Source organism: Benincasa hispida, chromosome 8 (assembly GCF_027475165.1).
Source record: "Benincasa hispida cultivar pf3 chromosome 8, pf3_genome.v1.1, whole genome shotgun sequence".
Classification (NCBI taxonomy): Eukaryota; Viridiplantae; Streptophyta; class Magnoliopsida; order Cucurbitales; family Cucurbitaceae; genus Benincasa; species Benincasa hispida.
In genome coordinates this window covers 47,826,972-47,839,679 of record NC_143485.1, presented here as the reverse complement: position 1 = coordinate 47,839,679, position 12,708 = coordinate 47,826,972, and the positions used below count along the sequence as shown (strand labels likewise).

The following is a 12,708-nucleotide window of genomic DNA, read 5'->3' as shown; positions in this document are numbered from 1 at the left end:
GAGTAGGTGTGAACTTCCCCTTACACCCTATGTCCCTAGCCATCTATCCAGTCTTATCCCTGAAATGGGAGTCTTATTGAGCCGGCGCTGTTGAGCCAACCCTCAACTATGCAAATCTAAGGGCAATCCCGAATAAACAGGAGTTCATAGTTAGCTTAAGATTAAGATCGAGTTACCTAGGTCATCTAGGTGAAATAGTCAGTCTTAAACAATAAACAACATTATAAAGTAAGAGTGACTTATTTCTTGGTCCTGATATTATGCAAACTCATTGCATAGGACGCCCCCACTCCTCATGTCATAATATGTACGAATTAGGATCACATCGTATGTAGCATTTTACAACTCTTTGTAACAACTAAAGAGTAGGCCGCATCCAATGGTGTTACTAGAATAAGGTACCCAACCTCATTCATGTACCATAGATCATTTTGACTATTTACTCGAACCTGATCCACTCTTATGTCTCCACATAAAGTTCAAGTACTCATACAATAGTCATGGGTCTTAGTTTATTGGATTTAGACTTTCATACAATTTATGAAATCAATAACAAGTTTATTGATTATAGAAAATATTTATCATTTTACAAACTACGAGTTTTTAGGACATAAAACCCAACAAGATAGTGATATATATGATATGTCTTATTCTCCCCCGTTCTCGGATAATTCACACCGTGAGATTCATACTTGACTACGAGGTGTCTTGATGCATCACTCTATAAAAGGTGTTTGCGTGGGTCAATATCAATATGAATTAGAGAAAGTATTTATAGTAAGTGGAAGGAGGATGTATGTCAATATATTCCACGGTCTCCATCATTAGTTGACATTGTGAGATTCATGCTTAGCCTTGAGGTATCTTTGATGCATCCCCGTATGAATGGTGTTTGCATAGGTCAATATCAGGGTTAACTCTTGAAAAAGATAGGATTATAATTTCTTTGTTCAATATTGTTCTTCCCTACGACAGATTTATTGAGGAAAAAATTATAAATTCCAAAATGATGGGTGAAGCACCGAGATGACTCGTCACACAAACACAAATGTTAAAAGGAAAGCACTAACAACCAATGTAACAACAAAATACCAACAATAGGTAAGCAGTTAAAGAGACACAGAAGTTGGTAACCTAGTTCGGTGAAATCCACCTACGTCTGAGGGGCAATGTGCTCGAGAAAGATAATCCATTAATATTAAAGAGTTATGCAGTTTATAATGCAATACTTATCTATAATACAAAACTACTACAGCGACTCACGTAGAGCTCTACTCATTGATCAACTAGGTTCTCCCTAGATGTGAGACTCCTTCTCAAATGTACTTATTGCTCCCCCTAAGTTTGGTAATATTAGTGTTGAACACTTCGGCTTCCGACAATGTGTGAGACTCCTCTCAACGTTGTTATCTTCCCCTCAAGTAAGCGAACTCCCTTCACTTATGAATCTTAGGATCCCCCTAAGATGGAGAACTCCTTCTCCGAAGCTGAGTCTTAGGCTCCCGCTAAGACCGAGAATCTCTTATCTTCAAATGTGTCTTAAGCTCTCCCTAAGACAAAATAATCTTTACGTTCTTGAATGATTCACACAACGATGGTGCACAACATAATGTAGTGAGTAAAGAGCAAGAACATCAAGATGAACAATTCTGCCACAAAATAGAAAACGACTTGCTCAATTAACAAAAGAGCAACCTTAAATGTCAACATAATTCTCCTTTAATAATTCAATCCAAGAAAGGAAATAAATCTCCATTTGGAAAAGAAAAGTTAGGCTTCAACAAAGGAAAATATTGGATGGAATAATACAGCCCAAAATTTCCAGATAAGAAAAATATTCTATAGGAAAATACTCTAATATCACAAATAAATGTTAAGACTTTATTTAAGACGACTGCAGAAACCAATGCCTTAGAAAAATATAAAGCCAACCAATTAAATCTCCAACAAGCTCCCTCTTTGGTTGATATTTTTTAAGGCAAAACAAACCAAATAACAAAACACGTCAGCAGAAGATAAAGCGTTGAAGGACCAGCGTGCTGAACCAAACTCATTCTCCCTCTTTTGTTTGACTTACAAAACAATGAAAGCCAACTGCAAAATATAAAAAACCAAGACTTTAGGAATGGTTGAAATCAGACAAAACAATATTTTCAATACAGGACTTTCTAGACAAATAATAGACATTTCAAGCACAACACTACCATCAAGATTCTTCCATATAACATCAAACTTAATAGAACTAACTTTAGTAACATCATCAATAGAGCCAAAGATAAATGTAGTGATATTTTTAGGGATCACAACAGAGAAATTAGCGCAACCTATATGATAGGTTTTTAAAGGATGTACATTTTCTACATTAATTCCCCCAAAATTATGTTGATTATTTGTCTTAATTGCTAATTTTGTTGGTAAAACGATCTTTAAAGTATTTTGGAGTCATTACAAGAAAATTGTGCCAAAAAGACTAAAAATGACCAAGAAAATCAACAAAAGGAAGAGAATCAAGTAAACACTCAGGAGAACATCGAGTAAGGCTGTTGGATCATCAAGCACCGAGTATTTAATAGAATACTGTTAAATAGCATCAAGTAAAGACTATCGAGTATCAAGCCGTCTTGCATCGAGTCATCGAGTTTTGTTTGATTCATTTTACATCGAGTTAAGGTATTCAAGTAAAGAGCATCCACAGCGTCGAAGATTGAGTATTGACTGTCGAGTATCGAGGAGCGAGAATTAAACAAAAAACTCGATGCGCTCATTCTTCTTTTTGGATTTTGACTCAATCAAACCATGCGTTTCACGATGACTTCCTGCTGATATAAAAGAGTTCAGTTCTTCAGAAAATCAAAGAGAGATCATTTTTTTAGAAATTCCATCATTTTCTTGAGAGAAAAACTTAGAAGAAGAAAAACCCATTTTTTTTAGAGAGTGATTCTTGTAATTTTTCTGTGAGATTAAGTCAATTTTGTACTCAGACTTGTCTCAACATGCAACCACCAATGGAATGCTTAAATAACTTCAACTTCCATGAGTAGGTAAATCTTTTTCTTGGGGTACTATATAATTAGGCATTTTCTTGAGACTTTTCTTGAGACTTTTCTTGAGACTTTTCTTGAACTTTCTTTCATGTAATTACTTTCTTTTGAATGTTCTTGCTGAGATTTAGAACAAAATTGATTAAGATTGAACTGATGAATCAAGATTAATCAATTTTTGTATGCAAAAATTACATGGTTCTATAACAAAATAGTAATTGTAGTTGCAAGAATTAGTAGTCTTGATAGAAAATGTGGACTCCTTTTCCTCTTTTCTTTAAATAATCTATTAATTTAGAACATTCATGTAATCAATCTTGAATTTTCATTCTTTTGATTTCAAGTTTGGAATAGTTAAGAAAACCCATGAGTTTAATGCAATTTAGGGATTAGTTGTGAAATGTCTTTAAGCAGCAATTGAGACCTAGATTAAGGTTAATTGTAAAATTAGCTAATTAGGGCATTAGGAATTTATTCTTAATGAACTATTGATTAATCTAATTGCATGATTTCTTATTAAGTAAATGATAGAATTTCCTAGTTATATAAAATCCCCAATATTTCATTTCATTGAATTTTATCTCACATTCTCTTTCTTATTTCTCTCAACAATGAATTTTCCATATCAATTCTTGTCTTTTGCTTAGTTAGTTTCTTTTAGTTCTTAAAACAAACAAAACCCCTTATTTAATCTTTTGCATTTAGGAATTCAAATAGTCAATTTTTAGGCCAATTATTAGCGGTTCTCTTGGGATCGACCTCTTACTTCCACTATTACTATGTGTTAGTTCTAGTTGTAGTTAGAGTACAAATAAACTTCATTTGTTTTGGGTAGACAGGATTAACGGCACCTACTTTATACCAAACACTATACAAGGAAGGTTGATTTTCTCAATTAAGGCATACACACCAACAACTTTGGTTATGAGCTTTATTTACAAGTGGAAGCACGGTGGAAGCTTCTTCTTATTGGGTTTTATTCCTTAAAACTAGTAGATATTCGTAAATGTTATTAATTGATCGCCATCAATAAAGAGTTCTAGATGTTAAATCAATAAATTTTATTGTTTTTATTGTTGTCTATTTTGTCTTAATAACCCTAAATCCAATAAACTAACATCCAAGGCTGTCTTATAAACCTTGAATTGTATGTGAAGACATACAGGGATCAATGTTCAAGATATAGCCCAAAGGGTCTACAGTATAAGGATAAGGCTAGATACCTTATCCTAGTAACACTATGGATACAACTCACTTTGTATTTGATACAAACGTAATGATCTAATGTGTTCATGTAGGTGACACACAAGTGGGGATATTCTATGCAATGAGTTTGCATAAGATTGGACCACGAAATAGTAACCATTGGATGTAACAACGTTGACTAGTTAGGATTCTATTTCAATAGGATGACCTAGAGGACTTAGTCTTAATCCTGAGTATATTATGGACTCCTGTTCACGAAGGATTGTCCTTTGATTTATATGGGTGAGGGTGGTCAGATCACCAACCCAATATGCCTATCATTTTGGGGACAAGACCGAGTGGGGAGTTAGAAACATAATAATACAAGAAGTAATTCACTCCTTCTCACCTTAAAGGTAAGTAGATGAGTGTTCCCTTAAGTAGTTTCTCCAGAACTTAACAAAGGGCCCTACCCTCTCGTTGGCCTAAGAGGGGTTTCTGTTTATTGGTTGAACCATAAACAAGTTGTTCATTATAGGAACATTGGTATTTAAGAAGTCAAAGGTAACCCAAAGGTAAAACGGTAATTTTACCCAATTGGAGTTAAAAACACTCGTGAAGGACTAACTTGTTGGCATTGGTCTATATTCGTGGACACAAAAATATATCTGTAGTGAGAAGAGTACAGTTATGGGTCTTTAGTGGAGTGTACCACATTTAACGAATATTGATTAATTTAGTTGATGAGTTTAGCTAACTAATCTCATATCGTTGGAGCTTCTGATCTACAGGTCCACCAAGTCCTCTCGTTAGCTCACAGAGGATACTTAAGAGAAATAATTTGAATTGTTCAAATTAATTTAAGGAAACCATATATTAATGTGATTAATATATAATTAATTATGGATATGATCTATATTTGGAAAGTAATATTTGAATAAGATTCAAATTAATTAATTCAAGTGAATTAGATTCATAAAGAATTTATTAATAGAGAGGTTTTGCACATATACATGGGATGCATATAATAATTAAATATATAAACTAAATTGGGTTTAATATATAAATAGTTATTTAATTATTGTGCAAACAAAAATTAAATAAGTATTATTTAATTCAACTAATTAATTAAATGGACTAAATAATTAAATAAGTATTATTTAATTAATTATAGAAAAGAAAAATATTAGGAAAAGGGCTTGACCCTTTCTCTATATAAGGACCTCCCTATGGCCCTTTGGGAAGATATAATATACACATTCTCATACAGTCTCATTGCAGAGAAACTCTGATAATATACAACACCTTAGTGTTACTGTGCAGAATTTTATTTAAGCCTCTATACTCTCCGAAACCCTATTCTCCTCTCGTTCTCCTAATAGTTTGATACCATCTATCCACTATTGGAATCTTAAGAGAACAACGAGGTTACTCTCGCGGTAATGATCGAGATTGCTTAAGGAGTTGTTCGTGATCAAGACCGTTTGGAGATCCATTTGTTTGAACCTTAAAGAGGCTTGTTCGTGACATTAGAGAATCTGCAAAGATAAGAATCGTTCTAATCTTTTCCCTAATGCATGTTGATTTACATGCTTATATATTCTGTTTTGTATAATGATTTTGTTTAATGTAAAATCAATTTGCGGGATGCAAGGCATTCTAACACAATGCTTCCGTTATGGGATTCGATCTCATTCCTTCATTTGGTATCAGAGCGAATTCCTTGCATCTACATTCATCGTATTTTTCGAAACAAAATAATTTAGAACTGTGTTTCATATTTTGCATTATGGAACGTTTGAATATTGGTTTGTAAAATAGGATGTTTTCGATTTTTGAACTAGATTACTTTTTAATTTGATTAACTTTAAGGGCCCACTATATTTTTGGGCAATTTAATTCTTACTTTAAGTCTGTAAGTTCGTGTTCATCGATAGAGTAATGGTTGCTAAAGAGATCGGGAAGAAATGGAAGTGTTTGGGGCGAGTTCAGAGTAGAAATCGTGCAGAATGGGAGTGTTCTATCAATCAGCATCATGATGCTGCTATCGTAGCTTTGCAACGTAGAAAGGTTGAGGCGTTGAGTAGTAATTGTAGCATTGCAACGCTGGCCTCAGCGTTGTGACGCTCTGAGTTTTGACGGACTCAAGGCGACGCGTACAAGAAGCAGGCTGGGTGATTTTAACCTAATTCTCTTTGTAATTTTAATTATTTATTCATTAATTAAATTAATATATTAGTTATATCAATTTAATCAATTAATTTTATATTAGGGTACCAAAATCGGTCCAATTTTTACTAATTAATTTATTTATTCATTAGATAGATGTATTAAATTATTTTTTGCATTCATATTACATATTATATGTCAAATAGATTAAAAAGTACCCACTTGATGGAACGAACATATGCGCAGCGAAAGAAAAACGGATCTAAAGTACTCTAATTAGGTTAATTACAAAGATAAACATGCAATAGAAACAAATAAAAGGGGAAAAGAATACAACTTTTGTAGACTTTGAATCTTCTCCCCAAATTAGCTCCAATCTTTTCATGAATGGTTCGTAGACCACCACGAGAGTCTTCCTAACTATTCTTCGACTTTAAAATAGGATGGTGAGATCCGGTGAGTAACTAATTTAGAGAGGAAAAATGTTAAGTCTTAGAGAGAAAATTATTAAGAGATTAATCTCATCCAATTCCACTATGACCAAGAGTTTTTGAAAAACAATAAACACTCTCTTTTAAAGACCATAACTTGAGTTTGATGAGAATTTGACACTAAAAAATCCATTAACTCAAAGTGCGATTTAGTGGGGAAGTGTCTTTAAACGAAGACAACGCTTAGTCATGCAAGAGTTGACATTTCCCACACACAAATGTTGGATTTTTCCACTAACTTGGTCAAAGTTTGACTCTCAAAGTCCAAAGTCAACAAATTTGACTTTTTGACTCTTAAAAATCAAAAGTCAACAATTTGACTTCAATAGCATTTTTTACCTAGTCAACAATTTGACTGTTCATACAATTTTGACCAATTCTATTTAATTCTAAAAATAAATTTTAAAATTAAATTAATATTAAATAATTAATTAAACAATTTAATTAATTCAATTTAATATTAAATCCAACAAAAATTCCAATCAATATGAATCACTATTTATAATCTTGATATTTAAATCTTATTTAAATATCTCCTATTTTCTCTCTCTTTATGTTTAATTCACAATTAAACATAAGATTAAATATATCGTATATATTTAACACTTTGCTCTAAAAGCCGAATTTGAACATTTTAAATTTGTTCGTCACATTGTTCTAAGGTTTAGTCGGATATGAGCTAGTAGGGGATCTCATGGACCTATAGATTATGGGCTCCAACGATCCACGATTAACGGCTAAACTCTTTAACCTAATTAACCATCATTCATAAACTACCGGGTCACTCCACTAAAGCCCAATAGTTGTACTCCCCTCATTGTAAATGTATTATATCCACTCAATATAAAAGTTAACTCTTCACAAGTGGTTCGTAATAACGACTAGGTCAAAAGTTGTTTTACCCCAGATATTACATCTTGCTTCTTAAGTCCCATTGATCCTCTAATGAACAATTGGTTTGTGATCCAATCACTAAACCAAGTCTCTCTCGGGCCAATGAGAGGGTAGGGCCCCTTGCTGGAATCAGCACTTAAGGGAACAACCTCTCTACTATCCCTGAAAGCGGGTAAAAGTAAATTCCATTTTGTACCCTATGTCCCTAGCCATCTACCTGGTCTTACCCCTAAAATGGGAGGCTAAAAGCCAACCCTCACCCATGCAGGATAATCCCGAATAAACAGGAGTTCATAGTTAGCTCAAGATTAAGGTCAATTTTCCTAAGTCGTCGCTTTGAAATAGTCAGTATTAAACAATAAACAGTGTTATAAAGTAAGAGTGGCTTAGGCTCCCTCTAGGACCATAAAGCTCTTCAAAGTGTTGCACTCAACAGATGAAGAACATGCATAACGAAATACTGAGCAAACGAGCAAGAACATGATGTAAAATAGTTTGGCCAAAGTACAAAAAACGTCTTGCTCAATTAAACAAATGCGAGAACCCTAAAGGGATTGGAAAACTCACTTTAAATAATAGAATTTTATCAAGGAAATAAGTCCTTATTTGGAATAGAAAGTCGCACTTAAAAAAAGGAACAAATCGGACTAAATATCACAAACAAATATTTTTCTTTTCAGATAAGAAAAATATTCTACAAGAAATATTTTGATGTTGGATGTTAAGACTTTATTTAAGACATCTACAGAATCACTGTCTTATAGAAAATAATAAAGTCAACAAACCAAATCTCCAACATAAAAGATATGATATTGTTTAAAGAAAAAATTGATACGATTGAATTGATGCATTTGAAAATCTAGCCTATCAAATGGGTTGTGTGAACTAAATTGAAAGCTAAAAATTTGTAGGAAATAAGGGTTGATTCTACAAGAATAGTACATAAGGTAGGATCAAAAGTGATTTTAACAATTTAATGCACAATAATCTCACTAAACACTCAAAATAGTTGATTTTTATGTAATCATTCTTAACACTTTCAAAAGCAATCCGATGTAGGATAAAGTATTTAAATATTGAAGATTGGTATCAAGAAAATACTTCTTTACCCTAAAATTAATTCGTGCTCCATTTATCCTGTTCGGTTTCTTAAATGAGTTTGGGTTTAATCACGTAAACTCGATTTTCATAGTGACTTAGAAGATTCATCTCCTTTTTAAATTTAATAAAAAACACACCCAAATCAGAAGACAACCATTAAGAAGATGAATATATAAACTTTAATAAGGAAAATTAACAAATTAATTTGAGCTTAAACTAATATAAACTATCTAACAACCAAAAGGAAGCGAAAAAAAAAGAAATAAATAAAAAAGCCATGTTGGAGAATCTGCCTAAAAAGCATTTACAACTCAATTGAATTTGAGACCCGAAGAGTTGGAGCATTTAAGTTGAGATGAAGGCATCAGGCATCAGGCATCAGGCATCAAGAGTAGAATTTGAAGGTCTTGGCTTGAAGAATGATATTCCTTAGTGCTCCAATAGGGGCCAGCACCATCAATAACACTCCAATAATTATGCATATCTGAGATTGAAATTTCACAAAATTATTAATTAACCCCAATCAAATTAATTTCTGATATGTATAATAAATTAATTAAAATGTAGAGGGAAAATTTTAAGCACTTTACCCAATTAATAAACCAAGAAAGGCTATAACGTTTTGGCTTTTTTATGGCAAGCCACATAATGCAAGGCAACTGCAAAATTAAAAACACGTCAAATAGATACAAGAGATTTTATATTGGCATGACCTTTTCAAGGAAATTAAACAGCCTAATTTAGAATATATAAAGGATTATATTGTTTGATTAGCTTACATAGTATGTCGTGGGAGCAAATGCAAAGCCTCCAAAGAAACTGAGAAGTCCACCAAAGAAAGGGAACGTCATAGCAATGAACATAGTAAGTGCTACAACAACAAAATAATTTATCATCAAACATAAGAGGAAAATTATAAAATATTTAAAATCAAGTATAATAAGGCAGCTTTAATTCAAACCTTGAGACCTCTCGGTCACTAACACATGCTATATATTAGTTTAACAGTACTCATTTGGCAAACCGTTTAATTTAACAAAATAGACAAAAAAAAAAAAAAAAAAAACATCTTTTCTTGACAACATTTCAATTGTAAGGGGAAAAACGTTACATTTTCTATTATTATATATATAATCATGAGTATAGAAACATTACTTTCCCAAGATAAATCACCTAGTTCTAAACATCACTGGACTCCACTCATAGTGTTTTACGAAGTCTGACTTTCGAGTTACATTCAGGCGGGATATAAACTTCAAATTGAAACAAAAAAAAAAAAAGAAATTATGCCTAAAATGACCACTCAATTTTTAAGTTTTTGACAAATAGGAGAGAGAAAGAGAGAATAAAAAATGAAGAATACTTAAGTGCATATCAACTATCTCTATATATCCAACTCTCATCACACATACCAAAAAATAATTAAGATATTCAAAGAAAGATGTCAAAAGAATTTTCCATTAAAAAAATTTAGTCCACAAATATGATTAAAAATAAAGATATTTAAGAAGAGAGAATTAATTGTACGTACCAACATAAGTAGTTCGAGTAATGAAACGAAGGGCACGAGAAGGCTCAAATTTTATTTTCTTAACCAAGAAAGACTCCAACATATCAAAAACAGGCATAGCAAAGATTTGGTAGCTACCAATGACATGAATGACAACGAACAAGTTAGCAGCAATGATGAGCCATGTAGGTCGGTTGAGGGAGATAAGGATGTTGTCCTGAACAGAGTCACCAAACACCAAGTAGCCGACCAACGCCACGGGGAAATAGCAGAGTGCCACCACCAAATAAGCAACCACCACGCCTTTCCACATGGGCTTCTTGGATGGGCGGTCCGGTGTGGAAGGGATGGTGGCTTGAATCTCAAGCACCACGTTATGGCCTGCAAATGCAAAAGCCACATCTCCCAAGGCTGACAAGAAGTTGAAGACATTGCCTGTTGTTGTTGAGGCTCTGTGCCCATAGCTCACATCTGGTAGCACACCCTTGTGAGCTGAAGCTACCCATGCTATAGTTGAATAACTGCAATAATATAAGTCATAACCAAGTTTTCATGTATATAAAAATAAAACATAAGGACTGAAATAACCATATTAACGTGTAGGACTAAAATGAACTTTAAAAAAATAAGGATTAAAGTCGTATTTAAACCTAATCAATAATAATGCAACTTTTAAAAGAATTTAGACCTTTTTGAACGATGTGACAAAAGAGTAATCCTTGAGTGCGTAGCTATATTCATTGTTATTTTTCAATTAGGAATACTTCACCTTAGTCAAAGACAATGAAATTATAAAAAAAAAAAATTTAAGAAAAAAATTTACACAACATCTGCGATGGACTAATTATGGCTCTTTATTTAGTAATATTTGAGCCAAAACTATACTCATCTCAATGCATTCCCTTCAATCATAAAGAGGATGTATTCAAGAATTTCTCTCTTTAAATTAATAAAAAATTTAATAAAGATAGCTACCTCAATGACATTATAGCAGCAGCAAGGGAGACGAGAGTGATGGAGTTAAAGCTAGGGAGATGGGAAAGAAAGAAGTGGACTGAAGCGAAGATCATGATGAAATAAGTGGTTTTGATGGGCTTGCAGCCATGGCAAGCCAAGTCGTGGATCTTCTTCAAAGAGTTTCCGCCAGTGATCATGTATACAATGTTGACACCAATTTCCACCATTAGTTGTTGCGGCACCACCAGCCATAGACCCAGTTTTTCCCCAAACGCGTGTTGTCCAAGTTCGTGGTACCTGTCGAACCTCTTTCCCGGTACCACCTCATGCATCTCCACCATTTGCCATAGCGTGTATAATGTTATTATCCAAGATAGTACTATCACCGCCACTCCTGGTCCCCTATGGCCAAACACAATAGATTAGTGGATAAAATATTTATTATCTTTATTAATAAATTAGAAGGCTTTAAGACTATTTAATACGTAATTAGACAACTCTATTAGATAACATGATATTTCATCTTAAAATTAATTAACAATGTGTACATAGCTCATGTGTATCTTTTTAGACAAATTTAAAGGTTCTAAGTTGATCGTATTTAAAAACTACGTGTGACCACAATTAGACCTTCAAACTTTAAATGATAAAAATAAGATTTAATATTTGACCCTCAAAATTATAATAAATGATAAAATTTAAATCCTGTAAATTTCAATAGATAGGGCTCAATTTTTGCTATTAAAAGGCGGAGGGTTTGGGATACAATTGATTTTGGTAATTTATCCTTAAAATATTAAAATGTAAGAAAGGTTGATCGGGTCGGTCAAATTATGGAAAGAAATAAGAAAAGAAGAAGAAAGGGCGACGGCGGTACCAGCCGAGTTGCGACATGGCGTAAGGGAGACCAAGAACTCCAGCGCCGACCATGGCGGTGACATTGTGAAAAGCAGAGTACCACCAGTTTCCCTTTCTGGATTGCGTAATCGGAAGCCAGTCGTTCAAATCTACTTTCTTCACTTGATCCGTCGTCGTTTCAACCGGTTTCTGCTGATCTCCTCCATTATTGTTGATTTCCATTATTCTAAATTCCCTTTCTCTTATTTGTTTCTCCCTTTACAGAGTTCACAATTCTGTTAGTGCAAAGATGGAGAAGTTGAAAATGCTATTTATAAAGCGCTATAACTGAACACTCTCTATTAGGATTAGGAATACGTTTTCTTATTTAATTAGGAAACTAATCAAATAATTTATTTCAAAAGCTGTATTCTCTTTTTTAAATTTACGTTTCTAGATTATGGATGGTGTCCTAATCCAAATAGGTTCAATGTTATTTGGAAGTTTATTAAGAAATAGATTT

The 12,708-nt window shown here is 33.2% G+C and overlaps 1 protein-coding gene across 1 annotated transcript; it reads right to left on the bottom strand.

The window, feature by feature from the left end:
- Positions 1-9,266: 9,266 nt before the first annotated feature.
- LOC120091878 (lysine histidine transporter 2-like) lies at positions 9,267-12,503 on the bottom strand. The gene is made up of 6 exons (XM_039050028.2): positions 12,226-12,503; positions 11,367-11,750; positions 10,413-10,912; positions 9,661-9,752; positions 9,472-9,540; positions 9,267-9,365 (listed from the first exon to the last, which is right to left on the bottom strand). The coding sequence occupies exons 1-6, from the start codon at positions 12,426-12,428 to the stop codon at positions 9,267-9,269; spliced, it is 1,347 nt and encodes a 448-aa protein (XP_038905956.2). The 5' UTR covers positions 12,429-12,503.
- Positions 12,504-12,708: the final 205 nt, after the last annotated feature.